The 18168-nt window shown below is 45.8% G+C and overlaps 1 protein-coding gene across 1 annotated transcript in view; it reads left to right on the top strand.

Moving 5' to 3' along the window:
• The window catches only part of LOC120021179 (protocadherin Fat 3-like), a 150975-nt gene that overhangs the window by 42141 nt on the left and 90666 nt on the right, over positions 1–18168 (top strand). Inside the window, exons 12-15 of the mRNA XM_038964816.1 lie at positions 7171–7535; positions 14481–14634; positions 15555–15662; positions 16212–16395. Of these exons, the coding sequence (XP_038820744.1) occupies positions 7171–7535; positions 14481–14634; positions 15555–15662; positions 16212–16395 (811 nt within the window). The remainder of the gene's footprint in view (positions 1–7170; positions 7536–14480; positions 14635–15554; positions 15663–16211; positions 16396–18168) is intronic.

Raw genomic sequence — 18168 nt, 5'->3', positions numbered from 1 at the left:
CTCTAGCTCCCTGTAGCTAGTCTGGGTGTCTGGTCAAGGATATGGTTTCCACTCTAGCTCCCTGCAGCTAGTCTGTGTTTCTGTAAAGACATGGTTTCCACTCTTAATCCCTGCAGCTAGTCTGGGTGTCTGTAAAGACATGGTATCCACTCTAGCTCCCTGCAGCTAGTCTGGGTGTATGGTCAAGGACATGGTTTCCACTCTAGCTCCCTGCAGCTAGTCTGGGTGTCTGTAAAGACATGGTTTCCACTCTTAATCCCTGCAGCTAGTCTGGGTTTCTGTAAAGACATGGTATCCACTCTAGCTCCCTGCAGCTAGTCTGGGTTTCTACAAAGACATGGTTTCCACTCTAGCTCCCTGCAGCTAGTCTGGGTGTCTGTAAAGACATGGTTTCCACTCTAGCTCCCTGCAGCTAGTCTGGGTGTCTGGTCAAGGACATGGTTTCCACTCTAGCTCCCTGCAGCTAGTCTGGGTGTCTGGTCAAGGACATGGTTTCCACTCTAGCTCCCTGCAGCTAGTCTGGGTGTCTGGTCAAGGACATGGTTTCCACTCTAGCTCCCTGCAGCTAGTCTGGGTGTCTGGTCAAGGACATGGTTTCCACTCTAGCTCCCTGCAGCTAGTCTGGGTGTCTGGTCAAGGACATGGTTTCTAATCCACATAGAGCTTGAGCTGACAATTGATTTATGATGTCTTGGTGATCAAAACGTACAGTCTGAATGAGTTGGTGTTTGTGTAACCAACTTCACATAGCTCCCCCCCAGAACAAAGGCACACGGACACCCGCACTTCAGGTTGACTCGGTTTTTATCTATCTATCTATGTATTTATTTGAGTAAAAGATATCTTATGATGAGGTACCAGGGAGGGTAATGATGAGAGGAGACGTGTTTTAGGGGGCTAAACTTTGGTTTCTATACAATAAGAACATTCTTCACAGGAAATGCTATCTGGCTGGGGGATACTCCTTTCTCATATACCAGGCCTCACCGTTTGAGCCATTCCACACATCTCCTGTTTGTTATGTAGACTAAGAGGTTGTATCTTTGCTTTATCTCTGTATGTCAGGTTGGGGTGTAGGGTTTGAGCAGAGCCTGAAGGTAGGGAGGGACAGGTCCTCTGGCTGCTCTGTAGGTAAGCACCATGGTCTTGTAGTGGATGTGAGCTTCGACTGGAAGCCAGTGGAGTGTCCGGAGGAGACAACTTGGGAAGGTTGAACACCAGGTGGGCTTCTGCGTCCTGGATAAGTTGCAGATCTTTGATGGCACAAGCAGGACGCCCAGCCAACAGAGAGTTGCAGTAGTCCAGACAAGAGATGACAAGTGCCTGGATAAGAACCGGCGCTGCTTCCTGTGTGAGGTAGGGTCGTACTCTAAGGATGTTGTAGACCCTAAACCTGCAGGAGCGAGTCACTGCTTTGATGTTTTCAGAGAACAACAGGGTGTTGTCCAGGGTCACGCCAAGGCTCGTTGAACTCTGGGAGGGGTCAACCGTAATGGAGAGGTCTTTTGAGCGGGCAGGCCTTCTCCGGGAGGAAGAAAAGCTTTCGTCTTGTTGAGATTGAGCTTCAGTTGGTGGGCCAACATCCATGCTGAGATATCTGCCAGGCACGCAGAGACTCATGCCGCTACCTAGGTGTCAGAAGGGATGAAGAAGAAAAGTAGTTGAATATCAATCCTCATAGCAATGATAGGAGAGACCATGTGAGGATATGACAGAGCTGAGTGACTTGGTGCATAGAGAGAAGAGGAGAGGGCCTAGAACCGAGCCCTCGGGGACACCAGTAGTGAGAGTATGTGATGCAGACACTGCTCCTACCGCTCCTGCCACCTGGTAGGAGCGACCTGCCAGGTAGGATGCAGTCCAAGAGTGCATAGAGCCTGAGACACCCAGCCCTGAGAGGGTTGAGAGGAGGATTTGATGGTTCAAGGTGTCGAAAGCAACGGATAGATCTAGGAGGATGAGAACAGAGGAGAGAGAGTCAGCTTTGGCAGTGCTGAGAGCCTCCGTGACACAGAGAAGAGCACTCTCAGTTGAGTGACCTGTCTTGAAGCCTGTACTGGTTAGGGTCAAGAAGTTCATTCTGAGACACATAGCGAAAGAGTTGGTCAGAGACAGCACAGTTAAGTGTTTTGGAAAGAAAAGAAAGAAAGGATACCGGTCTGTAGTTTTTGATGTCAGATGAGTCGAGTGTTTGTTTCCTGAGGATGGGAGCAACTCGGGACATTTTGAAGTCAGAGGGGAAGCGGCCGGTGGTCAAGGATGAGTTGATGAGGCAAGTAAGGAATGGGAGAAGATCTCCAGAGATGGTCTGTAGAAGGTAGGAGGGGATGGGGTCGAGCGGGCAGGTTGTCGGGGCGGCCGGACCTCACTTGTCACAGGATTTCATCTGGAGAGAGAGGGGAGAAAGATGTCAAGGCGTAGGGTAGTTCTGTGTGAGTGGGACCAGTGGACTCAATAAACTGAGTGAATGGATGATTAAGGAGGGAGGAGAAGGTGGAAAACAGTTATCTAGGATTAGAGGCTGAAGCTTGAAGCTTTAGAGTGAGAGAAAGTGGCTTTAGCAGAAGATACAGAGGAAGAGAAGGTAGAGAGGAAGTAGTGAAAGGATGGTAGGTCCTCCGGAAGTTTCGTTTTCATACATTTTTGCTCAGCAGCCCGCTGCTCTGTTCTGTAAGCTCGCAATGAGTCACCCAGCCACGAAGCAGGAGGGGAGGGCAGAGCTGGCCGGGAGGAAAGGAGACAGTGTTAGTCGTAAGATGTGGAAAGGGAGGAGAGTAGGGTTGAAGAGGCAGAATCAGGACAAGGATTTAGCAGAAGGGAGAGATGATAGAATAGAAGAGGAGAGTAGGGTTGAAGAGGCAGAATCAGGACAAGGATTTAGCAGAAGGGTAAGATGATAGAATAGAAGAGGAGAGAGTAGTGGGAGAGAGAGAGCGAGGATTGGGTAGGAGCTGAGTGGCTAGGGTTGGAGGGGAGAGAGACGGAAAAGGAAACTAAGTAGTGATCAGAGACCTGGAGGAGGGGGGTTGCAGTGAGATTAGTAGGAGAACAGAGACCTGGAGGAGGGTTACAGTGAAATTAGTAGGAGAACAGAGACCTGGAGGAGGTTACAGTGAGATTAGTAGGAGAACAGAGACCTGGAGGGGGGTTACAGTGAGATTAGTAGGAGAACAGAGACCTGGAGGGGGTTTACAGTGGGATTAGTAGGAGAACAGAGACCTGGAGGGGGGGGGGGGGGGGTTACAGTGAGATTAGTATGAGAACAGAGACCTGGAGGGGGGTTACAGTGAGATTAGTAGGAGAACAGAGACCTGGAGGAGGGTTACAGTGAGATTAGTAGGAGAACAGAGACCTGGAGGGGGGTTACAGTGAGATTAGTAGGAGAACAGAGACCTGGAGGGGGTTTACAGTGAGATTAGTAGGAGAACAGAGACCTGGAGGGGGGTTACAGTGAGATTAGTAGGAGAACAGAGACCTGGAGGGGGGTTACAGTGAGATTAGTAGGAGAACAGAGACCTGGAGGGGGTTTACAGTGAGATTAGTAGGAGAACAGAGACCTGGAGGGGGGTTACAGTGAGATTAGTAGGAGAACAGAGTCCTGGAGGAGGGTTGCAGTGAGATTAGTAGGAGAACAGAGACCTGGAGGAGGGTTACAGTGAGATTAGTAGGAGAACAGAGACCTGGAGGAGGGTTACAGTGAGATTAGTATGAGAACAGAGACCTGGAGGAGGGTTACAGTTAGATTAGTAGGAGAACAGAGACCTGGAGGGGGGTTACAGTGAGATTAGTAGGAGAACAGAGACCTGGAGGAGGGTTACAGTGAGATTAGTAGGAGAACAGAGACCTGGAGGAGGGTTACAGTGAGATTAGTAGGAGAACAGAGACCTGGAGGAGGGTTACAGTGAGATTAGTATGAGAACAGAGTCCTGGAGGGGGGTTACAGTGAGATTAGTAGGAGAACAGAGACCTGGAGGGGGGTTACAGTGAGATTAGTAGGAGAACAGAGACCTGGAGGGGGGTTACAGTGAGATTAGTAGGAGAACAGAGACCTGGAGGGGGGTTACAGTGAGATTAGTAGGAGAACAGAGACCTGGAGGGGGTTACAGTGAGATTAGTAGGAGAACAGAGACCTGGAGGGCCGTTGCAGTGAGATTAGTAGGAGAACAGAGACCTGGAGGGGGGTTACAGTGAGATTAGTAGGAGAACAGAGACCTGGAGGGGGGTTACAGTGAGATTAGTAGGAGAACAGAGACCTGGAGGGGGGTTACAGTGAGATTAGTAGGAGAACAGAGACCTGGAGGGGGGTTACAGTGAGATTAGTAGGAGAACAGAGACCTGGAGGGGGGTTACAGTGAGATTAGTAGGAGAACAGAGACCTGGAGGAGGGTTACAGTGAGATTAGTAGGAGAACAGAGACCTGGAGGAGGGTTACAGTGAGATTAGTAGGAGAACAGAGACCTGGAGGAGGGTTACAGTGAGAATAGTAGGAGAACAGAGACCTGGAGGGGGGTTACAGTGAGATTAGTAGGAGAACAGAGACCTGGAGGGGGGTTACAGTGAGATTAGTAGGAGAACAGAGACCTGGAGGGGGGTTACAGTGAGATTAGTAGGAGAACAGAGACCTGGAGGGGGGTTACAGTGAGATTAGTAGGAGAACAGAGACCTGGAGGGGGGTTACAGTGAGATTAGTAGGAGAACAGAGACCTGGAGGGGGGTTACAGTGAGATTAGTAGGAGAACAGAGACCTGGAGGGGGGTTACAGTGAGATTACTAGGAGAACAGAGACCTGGAGGAGGGTTACAGTGAGATTAGTAGGAGAACAGAGACCTGGAGGGGGGTTACAGTGAGATTAGTAGGAGAACAGAGACATTGAGGGGGTTACAGTGAGATTAGTAGGAGAACAGAGACCTGGAGGGGGGTTACAGTGAGATTAGTAGGAGAACAGAGACCTGGAGGGTGGTTACAGTGAGATTAGTAGGAGAACAGAGACCTGGAGGGGGTTACAGTGAGATTAGTAGGAGAACAGAGACCTGGAGGGGGGTTACAGTGAGATTAGTAGGAGAACAGAGACCTGGAGGAGGGTTACAGTGAGATTAGTAGGAGAACAGAGACCTGGAGGAGGGTTACAGTGAGATTAGTAGGAGAACAGAGACCTGGAGGAGGGTTACAGTGAGATTAGTAGGAGAACAGAGACCTGGAGGAGGGTTACAGTGAGATTAGTAGGAGAACAGAGACCTGGAGGGGGGTTACAGTGAGATTAGTAGGAGAACAGAGACCTGGAGGGGGGTTACAGTGAGATTAGTAGGAGAACAGAGACCTGGAGGGGGGTTACAGTGAGATTAGTAGGAGAACAGAGACCTGGAGGGGGGTTACAGTGAGATTAGTAGAAGAACAGAGACCTGGAGGGGGGTTGCAGTGAGATTAGTAGGAGAACAGAGACCTGGAGGGGGTTACAGTGAGATTAGTAGGAGAACAGAGACCTGGAGGGGGGTTACAGTGAGATTAGTAGGAGAACAGAGACCTGGAGGGGGGTTACAGTGAGATTAGTAGGAGAACAGAGACCTGGAGGGGGGTTGCAGTGAGATTAGTAGGAGAACAGAGACCTGGAGGAGGGTTACAGTGAGATTAGTAGGAGAACAGAGACCTGGAGGAGGGTTACAGTGAGATTAGTAGGAGAACAGAGACCTGGAGGAGGGTTACAGTGAGATTAGTAGGAGAACAGAGACCTGGAGGGGGGTTACAGTGAGATTAGTAGGAGAACAGAGACCTGGAGGGGGGTTACAGTGAGATTAGTAGGAGAACGGCCTCTAGTATTTATTTATTTATTGAGCCTTTATTTAACTCTGCACGTAAATTAAGAACAAATTCTTATTTACAATGACGGCCTAACAAAAGGCAAATGGCCTCCTGCAGGGACGGGGGCTGGGATTAAAAATTAATTAATTAATTAGAAATATAGGACAAAACACACATCACGACAAGAGAGACAACACAACACTACATAAAGTGAGACCTAAGACAACAACACAGCATGATAGCAACACAACATAACAACAACATGGTAGCAACACAAAACATGGTACAAACATTATTGGGTACAGACAACAGCACAAAGGGCAAGAAGGTAGAGACAACAATACATCACGCAAAGCAGCCACAACTGTCAGTAAGAGTGTCCATGATTGAGTCTTTGATGAGGTCATCTTTACTATTCTGCCTTGGGAGTGGGAGGGGACTGGGAAAGGGTGAGGTGGAAAGAGGCAAGGAGGGGAAAGGGAGAGGTGGAAAGAGGCAAGGAGGGGAAAGGGAGAGGTGGAAAGAGGCAAGGAGGGGAAATGGAGAGGTGGAAAGAGGCAAGGAGGGGAAAGGGAGAGGTGGAAAGAGGCAAGGAGGGGAAAGGGAGAGGTGGAAAGAGGCAAGGAGGGGAAAGGGTGAGGTGGAAAGAGGCAAGGAGGGGAAAGGGTGAGGTGGAAAGAGGCAAGGAGGGGAAAGGGTGAGGTGGAAAGAGGCAAGGAGGGGAAAGGGTGAGGTGGAAAGAGGCAAGGAGGGGAAAGGGAGAGGTGGAAAGAAATGAAACGAAGGCAGACGTCAGGAGGTTGAAGTTGCTAATCATGAAGAGCGCCGAGCCATCGTCAAGGAAATAAGCTTATCAAGGTGACAAGTTAATTGAGGAACTCTCTAAGGGCTGGTGGGTGATCGATGACAACAACTGAAACATGAAACCACTGAATGTAACGTCATTGTTACGCTCGTCGTTTGAACGAGGAGACCAACGTGCAGCGTAGTAGGCGAACATCTTACTTTTATTCAAATGAACACCGAAAAACAAAACAAAACCGGAACGTAAAGTTCTGCAGTCTACACAGCAACTAGACAAAATCAAGATCCCACACACTATTGTGGGGAAAAAAAGGCTGCCTAAGTATGATCCCCAATCAGAGACAACGATAGACAGCTGCCTCTGATTGGGAACCATACCAGGCCAACATAGAAATACAACATAGATTGCCCACTCTAGTCACACCCTGACCTAACCAAAATAGAGAATAAAAAGGCTCTCTATGGTCAGGGCGTGACAGTAATAATATAAATAAATCTGACCCAGGTCAGCATGGCTCAATAACAATAACATTGACCACTTTACTAAATGACATATATCTCTTCCCCCAGGTGTTGGCGTTGGACAGTGACTCGGAGCGTAACTCGTTGGTCCGTTACCAGATCCTGTCAGACGTCTACAACAGTACCGACTTCTTCCACATCGATAGCAGCAGCGGACTGATCCTCACCGCGCGTATGCTCGACTACGAAACCATGCAACAATACACCTTCATCGTCAGGGCAACCGACAGCGGCGACCCTGCCCTCAGCAGCGAGGTCAATGTCATGGTTTTGGTTACAGACACCAACGACAACCCTCCTTCCTTCAGCCAATCGCTGTACGAAGTGTACTTGAGCGAGCTGGCCCCCAGGGGACAGTTTGTGACCTGCGTCCAGGCCTCTGATGCTGACAGCTGTGATGCAAATAGACTCAGGTATAAGGCCACAAAAAATATTACAATACAGTTGACCACCCAGCAAACAGGGGACGTCCAGGGGACTATGACACAATCTTCTGACGTTCCGGGGATGTCCTAACAACAAATGTTTGTTTGCAGGGTAGTTTGATAGTTATTTTGTCTTTCCAAATCTGTGGTGCAGGGGCCCCCAGGAGTATTAATACTGCTAATGTGGGGTGGAGGGACCCCAGGGGTATTAATACTACTGATGTGGTCTGTGTCCTCCTGGTCTGTGTTCTCCTGGTCTGTGTCCTCCTGGTCTGTGTTCTCCTGGTCTGTGTTCTCCTGGTCTGTGTTCTCCTGGTCTGTGTCCTCCTGGTCTGTGTCCTCCTGGTCTGTGTCCTCCTGGTCTGTATTCTCCTGGTCTGTGTCCTCCTGGTCTGTGTCCTCCTGGTCTGTGTCCTCCTGGTCTGTGTTCTCCTGGTCTGTGTTCTCCTGGTCTGTGTCCTCCTGGTCTGTGTCCTCCTGGTCTGTGTCCTCCTGGTCTGTGTCCTCCTGGTCTGTGTCCTCCTGGTCTGTGTCCTCCTAGTCTGTGTTCTCCTGGTCTGTGTTCTCCTGGTCTGTGTTCTCCTGGTCTGTGTCCTCCTGGTCTGTGTTCTCCTGGTCTGTGTCCTCCTGGTCTGTGTCCTCCTGGTCTGTGTCCTCCTGGTCTGTGTTCTCCTGGTCTGTGTCCTCCTGGTCTGTGTCCTCCTGGTCTGTGTCCTCCTGGTCTGTGTTCTCCTGGTCTGTGTCCTCCTGGTCTGTGTTCTCCTGGTCTGTGTCCTCCTGGTCTGTGTTCTCCTGGTCTGTGTTCTCCTGGTCTGTGTCCTCCTGGTCTGTGTTCTCCTGGTCTGTGTCCTCCTGGTCTGTGTCCTCCTGGTCTGTGTCCTCCTGGTCTGTGTTCTCCTGGTCTGTGTTCTCCTGGTCTGTGTCCTCCTGGTCTGTGTCCTCCTGGTCTGTGTCCTCCTGGTCTGTGTCCTCCTGGTCTGTGTTCTCCTGGTCTGTGTCCTCCTGGTCTGTGTCCTCCTGGTCTGTGTTCTCCTGGTCTGTGTTCTCCTGGTCTGTGTCCTCCTGGTCTGTGTTCTCCTGGTCTGTGTTCTCCTGGTCTGTGTTCTCCTGGTCTGTGTTCTCCTGGTCTGTGTCCTCCTGGTCTGTGTCCTCCTGGTCTGTGTAGTATGTGAGGATGATGTGGATGCTGAAAGCGTAAATTGGGGTTAAGACAGGTATACAATTTTCCTAGATATATGTTGCTAGGTAACGTTATCATGATGTCTCTAGGTAATTGAATGAACACATCTCTTGATGCTCCTGGACACATCATCAGTGATGTAACCTGGGGTCATAGGGTGTTTTGGGTCTTACAACATCAGACACCCTCGCCCAGGTGACCCAGCCGAGGTTGATCAGACACCAACTTGTGTCCAGGTGGCATTATGCTGCTCCCCATGGATCTCCTCTCTTGATACAGAGCCATCTTGATGCTTTTTCAGCTGCCTCCATGGTGTTGCTGCTGGCTCTCCTCCTCTTCGCTCCATTGATGCCGAGTGTGCTGTCGGCTCTGTAGAAGGATTGCCCAGAAAAAACCTCTGCAGCCTACCTCGATAGGCATGCACCTTCCAACCCTGCTTCCGGCAGTCAATGAGCAGTCCCTCGTATTTGCCGTCATTGTCTCATATGCCTCCTCCAGACAATCTTCCCAAGGCACTGTCAGCTCCAGAATAATGATGGTCTTTGTGGACTCTGAGACCAAGGTGATGTCTGGTCTCAGGGTTGTCTTGACAATATCAATCACATGTATTTATAAAGCCCTTTTTTTACATCAGCCGATGTCACAAAGTGCTGACAATATTCTGCGGGAAGCTGTTTCTCCAGGTCTGCTGTCAGCTGCTAGTCCTGAGCAGTAACTAGGATCCCTGCTGGTGGGTTAGATTTTAAGCCTGGCTGCTCTCCAGCTCGAACGGAAGTGATTCCTGTGCAGATTGCTTCAGATTGCTTCTGATTCCAGTGCAGATTGCTTCAGATTGCTTCTGATTCCAGTGCAGATTGCTTCAGATTGCTTCTGATTCCAGTGCAGATTGCTTCAGATTGCTTCTGATTCCAGTGCAGATTGCTTCAGATTGCTTCTGATTCCAGTGCAGATTGCTTCAGATTGCTTCTGATTCCAGTGCAGATTGCTTCTGATTCCAGTGCAGATTGCTTCTGATTCCAGTGCAGATTGCTTCAGATTGCTTCTGATTCCAGTGCAGATTGCTTCAGATTGCTTCTGATTCCAGTGCAGATTGCTTCAGATTGCTTCTGATTCCAGTGCAGATTGCTTCAGATTGCTTCTGATTCCAGTGCAGATTGCTTCTGATTCCAGTGCAGATTGCTTCTGATTCCAGTGCAGATTGCTTCTGATTCCAGTGCAGATTGCTTCAGACTGCTTCTGATTCCAGTGCAGATTGCTTCAGATTGCTTCTGATTCCAGTGCAGATTGCTTCAGACTGCTTCTGATTCCAGTGCAGATTGCTTCAGACTGCTTCTGATTCCAGTGCAGATTGCTTCAGATTGCTTCTGATTCCAGTGCAGATTGCTTCAGATTGCTTCTGATTCCAGTGCAGATTGCTTCAGATTGCTTCTGATTCCAGTGCAGATTGCTTCTGATTCCAGTGCAGATTGCTTCTGATTCCAGTGCAGATTGCTTCTGATTCCAGTGCAGATTGCTTCAGATTGCTTCTGATTCCAGTGCAGATTGCTTCAGATTGCTTCTGATTCCAGTGCAGATTGCTTCAGATTGCTTCTGATTCCAGTGCAGATTGCTTCAGATTGCTTCTGATTCCTGTGCAGATTGCTTCAGATTGCTTCTGATTCCAGTGCAGATTGCTTCAGATTGCTTCTGATTCCAGTGCAGATTGCTTCAGATTGCTTCTGATTCCAGTGCAGATTGCTTCAGATTGCTTCTGATTCCTGTGCAGATTGCTTCAGATTGCTTCTGATTCCAGTGCAGATTGCTTCAGACTGCTTCTGATTCCAGTGCAGATTGCTTCAGATTGCTTCTGATTCCAGTGCAGATTGCTTCAGATTGCTTCTGATTCCAGTGCAGATTGCTTCAGACTGCTTCTGATTCCAGTGCAGATTGCTTCAGATTGCTTCTGATTCCAGTGCAGATTGCTTCTGATTCCAGTGCAGATTGCTTCTGATTCCAGTGCAGATTGCTTCTGATTCCAGTGCAGATTGCTTATTTCTTATTGCCGATTGCTGTGCAGTATAGCTTCTGCGGTGTTCCTGAGAACCGTGTCATGGCGCCAGTGATAACAGCCCCCTGCCAGAGCTTTAGGACAACAACCTAAAAGGTGCTCCAGTGTCCCTGTCTTGGAGCATAGCGAGCATGCAGGAGTTTCCTCTTTGCCCCAGCAGAACAGGTTTGGTGAGCTGGGTAGGACATCATACACCGCCTGGATCAGGAACTTAATGCAGTGTGGTTCTGCCTGCCAGAGGTCAGTCCACAAGACTTTCCTGTCCACCGCCTGCTCTCACCTCATCTAGGCTCACTTGTTGTCTCATTCCCACTGCTCTGTTGGACCTCTCCTCTTCCACAGCTGTTATCACCTCCTCCTGAACCAACCTGCATCTATCCTTCCCCTTGGGAGTGTCGTGCCGGGGATTGAGAAGGTTCCCAGACTGGCTCTTCCCTTAGTCTCCCACCAGAACACTGTGGTGCAGCCGAAACTCAGCCTGCAGCACGTCTTCCTCTGTTCTCTACTTCCTCCCTGTATTGACCACTATCCTCCCTTGGTCTACCTCTGGGTTGCTCCACTCCCTGTATTGACCACAATCCTCCCTTGGTCTACCTTTTGGTCTCTCCACTCCCTGTATTGACCACTATCCTCCATTGGGCCACCTCTGGGTCGCTCCACTCTCTGTATTGACCACTATCCTCCCTTGGGCCACCTCTGGGTCGCTCCACTCCCTGTAATGTATCACTATCCTCCCTTGGTCCACCTCTGGGTCGCTCCACTCCCTGTATTGACCACTATTAACCTCCCTTGGTCCACATCTGGGTTGCTCCACTCTCTGTATTGACCACTATCCTCCCTTGGTCTACCTCTGGGTCGCTACACTCCCTGTATTGACCACTATCCTCCCTTGGTCCACCTCTGGGTCGCTCCACTCCCTGTATTGACCACTATTAACCTCCCTTGGTCCACCTCTGGGTTGCTCCACTCTCTGTATTGACCACTATCCTCCCTTGGTCTACCTCTGGGTCGCTCCACTCCCTGTATTGACCACTATCCACCCTTGGTCCACCTCTGGGTCTCTACACTCCCTGTATTGACCCCTATCCACCCTTGGTCCACCTCTGGGTCTCTCCACTCCCTGTAATGTATCACTTCCCTGGCCCGAGTCACCTTGATCTTCCAGGGACTTCAGCGGCTGTTTGTTGCTGTTTCCATAGAGGGTGATGCTGCTCAGTCTCCTAGGCAATCCCAGCCACCTTCAGAGATAGCTGTTGACCTTCCTCTCCAAGTCCTCGACAGTGGAGACCGGGACGTCGTAGATGAGTAGACTATCGTCGGGAGGATGCCACGCCTTGAACTTGCCAAACTTGCCAGACAGTCCTGACTGGTCAACCGCTCTCAGCCAGCTCTCCAGTTCAAGTACTTTTGGGATGGCCTCCCTTTTGCACCGATGTGTCGATGTAGCCATTCTTAGAGAGTAAATCTACAAGCCACCTCGCTACAATGCTGAAGAAAATCTTCCCTTCATCATTTAGCAATGTGATCCTGAATTGGCCGATTCTCTTGGACTCTTCTTCCTTTGAGATCCAAACTCTTTTGGCGAATCTCCACTGTTGTGCAACCTTTCCTCTCCTCCAGATGACCTTCAGGATCTTCCAGAGCCGCTTGACTAACAGAAGGGCAGTACTTGTAGACCTTGTACGAGACTTCGATTGGTCCAGGAACTGAGCTAGACCTTCTTCACAACGTCCTGTATTTCTTTCAGGAGTGGCTCCCTGTTGTCGAACTCTTGTGACTGGTGCTATCAATATGTTACACTGACCCAACTCCTGTTCCTTGTCGGGGTCACCGTACGTGTTGTGGATGTGCTGGCCGATCTCCTCTTTGGAACAAGCCAAGTTCCCACTGTGCTTCTACTCTAGCAGCTGCCTTTGTGAAGCCAAAGGGATTTTGGCTATGAAGCCAGTTCGCTTCTTGGCTCTTTCTTTCCACCGTCTTTCAGCCCTACGCAGAGTCAAGAGCTTCTTTCTCAGGATGCTCAATAGCTCTGTTAAGGTCATTACTCCTGAATCTGAATGGTTTGTCCTCGGGGTTTCGCCTGCTAAATAAGTTATGTTATACCCACAGACATGATTCAAACAGTTTTAGAAACTTCAGAATGTTTTCTATCCAAATCTACTATAAAAAAAATAATATGCATACCTTATCTCCTGGCGATGAGTAACTGGCAGTTGAATTTGGGTATGCTTTTCATCCAAACGTGAAAATGCTGCCCCCTACCCTAGAGAAGTTAAGGTTGGTCGTTGCTCCTGACTGGTGCTGAATTCTTTTCTTTTTTTTTTCTTCTTTTTTTTAAATTTTTTATCCCATTTTCTCCCCAATTTTTCGTGGTATCCAATCGCTAGTAATTACTATCTTGTCTCATCGCTACAACTCCCGTACGGGCTCGGGAGAGACGAAGGTCGAAAGCCATGCGTCCTCCGAAGCACAACCCAACCAGCCGCACTGCTTCTTAACACAGCGCGCCTCCAACCCGGAAGCCAGCCGCACCAATGTGTCGGAGGAAACACCGTGTACCTGGCCCCCTTGGTTGGCGCGCACTGCGCCCGGCCCGCCACAGGAGTTGCTGGAGCGCGATGAGACAAGGATATCCCTACCGGCCAAACCCTCCCTAACCCGGACGACGCTATGCCAATTGTGCGTCGCCCCACGGACCTCCCGGGCGCGGCCGGCTGCGACAGAGCCTGGGCGCGAACCCAGAGACTCTGGTGGCGCAGTTAGCACTGCGATGCAGTGCCCTAGACCACTGCGCCACCCGGGAGGCCCGGTGCTGAATTCTTGAGGACCCTTCAGTTTGATCTTGTGGATTTTTGGCAGGTCTCTAGTTCATCGGGATGTACATTGTTCTGGCAGGCCTCTGCTCTACTGCCCCAAACATTTCTACTATTAGGATGACTAAAAATGCAGTAACACTTTTACTTGACACCCAGCATCATAACACGTTACGACACGGTCGTAACCATATCATAATAACTCACCTGTTTTGAAATATATTGTGTTCTTTTATGGCTGGTTATGACACCTACATAAGAGTGTCAAAACTCAAATTTAGTCGTTGTTGTTGTTGTTGTAATGAATTCTTTAGTCATGTTTTTTTTCATCATATTTTAAATAACTTGTAGAAAATACACTGTATGACACTGTCATGAAGAATTATGACCATCATATAAACCAGAGAGGCCTATCACGTACTTGTCCTTATATCAGTCATCAGTCACATAGTCTGGTCCTGCTCCTGAACTCTGCTTCTGCATTCATCCCAGTCATCAGCAACAGAGCACTGGGGTAGGTGCATGTCTGACATCAATGTGTACGCCATTACAATGAGAATTTAATATGGTCAATTTGAGAAATGTTTATATAACATAAACAAGAAGGCTATGGTGGAATGGAATGTTTTACCTTGTGTGGTAGGTTTTGTGGGTTGTGACACTCTTATGTAGGTATCATAACCAGCCATAGAATAACACAATATACAGTATGTCACAACAGGCCTAAATATATGTCATGACATAATGTGATCATATGACATAACATGTTATGACTGTGGGTGTAAAGTGTTACCCAGATTGCTTCTGTGATGGTCTCGACAACCTGGTACAGGGCTAATCTCTATATTACATTGACAGTATTTTGCTTCTGTGTTATGACGTTATCCATCCAGGTACAATATCCTGTCCGGTGACGAGCGGACGGTGTTTATGATGGACACAGAGACGGGGTTGATATCTCTGTCCAATCAGAGAAGACAGGGGATGAGGGCTTCCTTGAGGCTCAACGTGTCTGTGTCCGACGGGGTCTTCACCAACACCGCTGAGGTTTGAAGATTTAGAGTTATTTTATTTCTTTGTTATTTTTCTAATAGAGTAATTATAATAGAGTAATACAACTAATAGAATAATAATACTAACATAGCGATAATAATAGCAAATAAAATAATAATAATAGAGCAATACTAATAATAATATTAATTATAATAACAGAGTAATAATAATAGAGTAATACTACTAATAATAATATTAATTATAATAACAGAGTAATAATAATAGAGAAATACTAATAATACTATTAATTATAATAACCGAGTAATAATAATAGAGCAATACTAATAATAATATTAATTATAATAACAGAGTAATAATAATAGAGTAATACTACTAATACTATTATTAATTATAATAACAGAGTAATAATAATAGAGTAATACTAATAATAATAATAGAGTAATACTACTAATAATAATATTAATTATAATAACAGAGTAATAATAATAGAGTAATACTAATAATAATAATAGAGTAATACTACTAATAATAATAGAGTAATACTACTACTAATAATAGAGTAATACTACTAATAATAATAGAGTAATACTACTAATAATAATAGAGTAATACTACTACTAATAATAGAGTAATACTACTAATAATAATAGAGTCAAAATAATAATAGGCTGATAATAATAATATGTATAATAATAATAATAATGTGATAATAATAATATTAATTATAATAATAATATGAATACTTTAATAATTAATAATAATAATTTAATAATAATATTAGTAATAATAATAATAATATGGTAATATTCATATTCATATTAATAATAATAATATAATAGAGTAATAATTGTATATTATTGTTTTATATTGTTATCTGGTGAGTGTGTTGGGGGCAAGCCTGTGTAGAGAACTATGATACAGGTATATGATAATGATGAATATGATGTTCCCAGGTCAATGTGTATGTGCTGGGAGCGAACCTCTACAGCCCAGTATTCAGCCAGAGGTTCTACCTGGCGGAGACCAGAGAGAACACACCTGCTGGATCCAGAGTCATACAGGTGAGAGCTAACACTGACACTAACTTCTACAGGTGAGAGGTAACACTGACACTAACTTCTACAGGTGAGAGGTAACACTGACACTAACTTCTACAGGTGAGAGGTAACCTGTATGCTTACTTTAGAATTCAAATATCTCCCATGATTTCCAATCTGCCATGATTTCATATCTGTCATGATTTCATATCTGCTATGATTTCATATCTGTCATGATTTCATATCTGCCATGATTTCATATCTGCCATGATTTCATATCTGCCATGATTTCATATCTGCCATGATTTCATATCTGACAGGATTTCATATCTGACAGGATTTCATATCTGCCATGATTTCTTTATAAAACTGTATGGATATATATAGTGTTAGTATATATATATATATAGTGTTAGTATATATAGTGTTAACTGCTGGTCTTGTCTGAGTAAAGAATTCAAATGAAAGAACAGAATTATAATCTAGTGTTGATTGTGTCAATACTAATCAATCAATAAACCAACCAGCCAATCAACCGACTAATCAATCAATAAATCGTGACTCTCCCTCCAGGTGCGCGCTACGGATGAGGACTCAGGTCTGTTTGGTCAGGTGACCTTCACGTTCATCAACGACTTGGGGAAGAGTAAGTTCAGCATCGACGCTAAAGGCCTCATCACCACCGCACAGAAACTAGACCGTGAAAACCCTAGCAACAAGGATATAGTCCTCACCGTCATGGCCCTTGATGGAGGAGGTACAGAGAGGGGGAGGGTATGTGTTTGGGGGGAGAGGGTGGGTGTATGTTTGTGTGTTTGTTTGTTTGTGAAATGCCAGTATAGTTAATGGTCCTTCGAGCCGGGTGGTTTCATCAATCATCAGTAGAGCATCAATGATCAATGTATCAATAACACATTCAGCATCCACTACATAACACTGTTACTATCCTGTCTATAACACTGTTACTATCATGTCTATAACACTGTTACTATCATGTCTATAACACTGTTACTATCATGTCTATAACACTGGTACTATCATGTCTATAACACAACACTGTTACTATCATGTCTACAACACTGTTACTATCATGTCTATAACACTGGTACTATCCTGTCTATAACACTGTTACTATCATGTCTATAACACTGGTACTATCATGTCTATAACACTGTTACTATCTTGTCTATAACACTGTTACTATCCTGTCTATAACACTGTTACTATCATGTCTATAACACTGTTACTATCCTGTCTATAACACTGTTACTATCCTGTCTATAACACTGTTACTATCATGTCTATAACACTGTTACTATCCTGTATATAACACTGTTACTATCATGTCTATAACACTGTTACTATCCTGTCTATAACACTGTTACTATCCTGTCTATAACACTACTATCATGTCTATAACACTGTTACTATCATGTCTATAACACTGTTACTATCCTGTCTATAACACTGTTACTATCCTGTCTATAACACTGTTACTATCCTGTCTATAACACTGTTACTATCCTGTCTATAACACTGTTACTATCCTGTCTATAACACCTTTACTATCATGTCTATAACACTGTTACTATCCTGTCTATAACACTGTTACTATCCTGTCTATAACACTGTTACTATCATGTCTATAACACTGTTACTATCCTGTCTATAACACTGGTACTATCCTGTCTGTAACACTGTTACTATCATGTCTATAACACTGTTACTATCCTGTCTATAACACTGTTACTATCATGTCTATAACACTGTTACTATCATGTCTATAACACTGTTACTATCATGTCTATAACACTGTTACTATCCTGTCTATAACACTGTTACTATCCTGTCTATAACACTGTTACTATCATGTCTATAACACAACACTGTTACTATCATGTCTATAACACTACACTGTTACTATCCTGTCTATAACACTGTTACTATCCTGTCTATAACACTGTTACTATCCTGTCTACTACACTGTTACTATCCTGTCTATTACACTGTTACTATCCTGTCTATAACACTGTTACTATCCTGTCTATAACACTGTTACTATCCTGTCTATAACACTGTTACTATCCTGTCTACTACACTGTTACTATCCTGTCTATTACACTGTTACTCTCATGTCTATAACACTGTTACTATCATGTCTATAACACTGTTACTATCCTGTCTATAACACTGTTACTATCCTGTCTACTACACTGTTACTATCATGTCTACTACACTGTTACTATCCTGTCTACTACACTGTTACTATCCTGTCTATAACACTGTTACTATCATGTCTACTACACTGTTACTATCATGTCTACTACACTGTTACTATCCTGTCTACTACACTGTTACTATCCTGTCTATTACACTGTTACTATCATGTCTATAACACTGTTACTATCATGTCTACTACACTGTTACTATCATGTCTACTACACTGTTACTATCCTGTCTATAACACTGTTACTATCCTGTCTATAACACTGTTACTATCATGTCTATAACACTGTTACTATCCTGTCTA

Source organism: Salvelinus namaycush, chromosome 26, assembly GCF_016432855.1.
Source record: "Salvelinus namaycush isolate Seneca chromosome 26, SaNama_1.0, whole genome shotgun sequence".
NCBI lineage: Eukaryota > Metazoa > Chordata > Actinopteri > Salmoniformes > Salmonidae > Salvelinus > Salvelinus namaycush.
The sequence above is the reverse complement of the archived record's forward strand: the minus strand, read 5'-3'. Positions and strand labels throughout refer to the sequence as shown.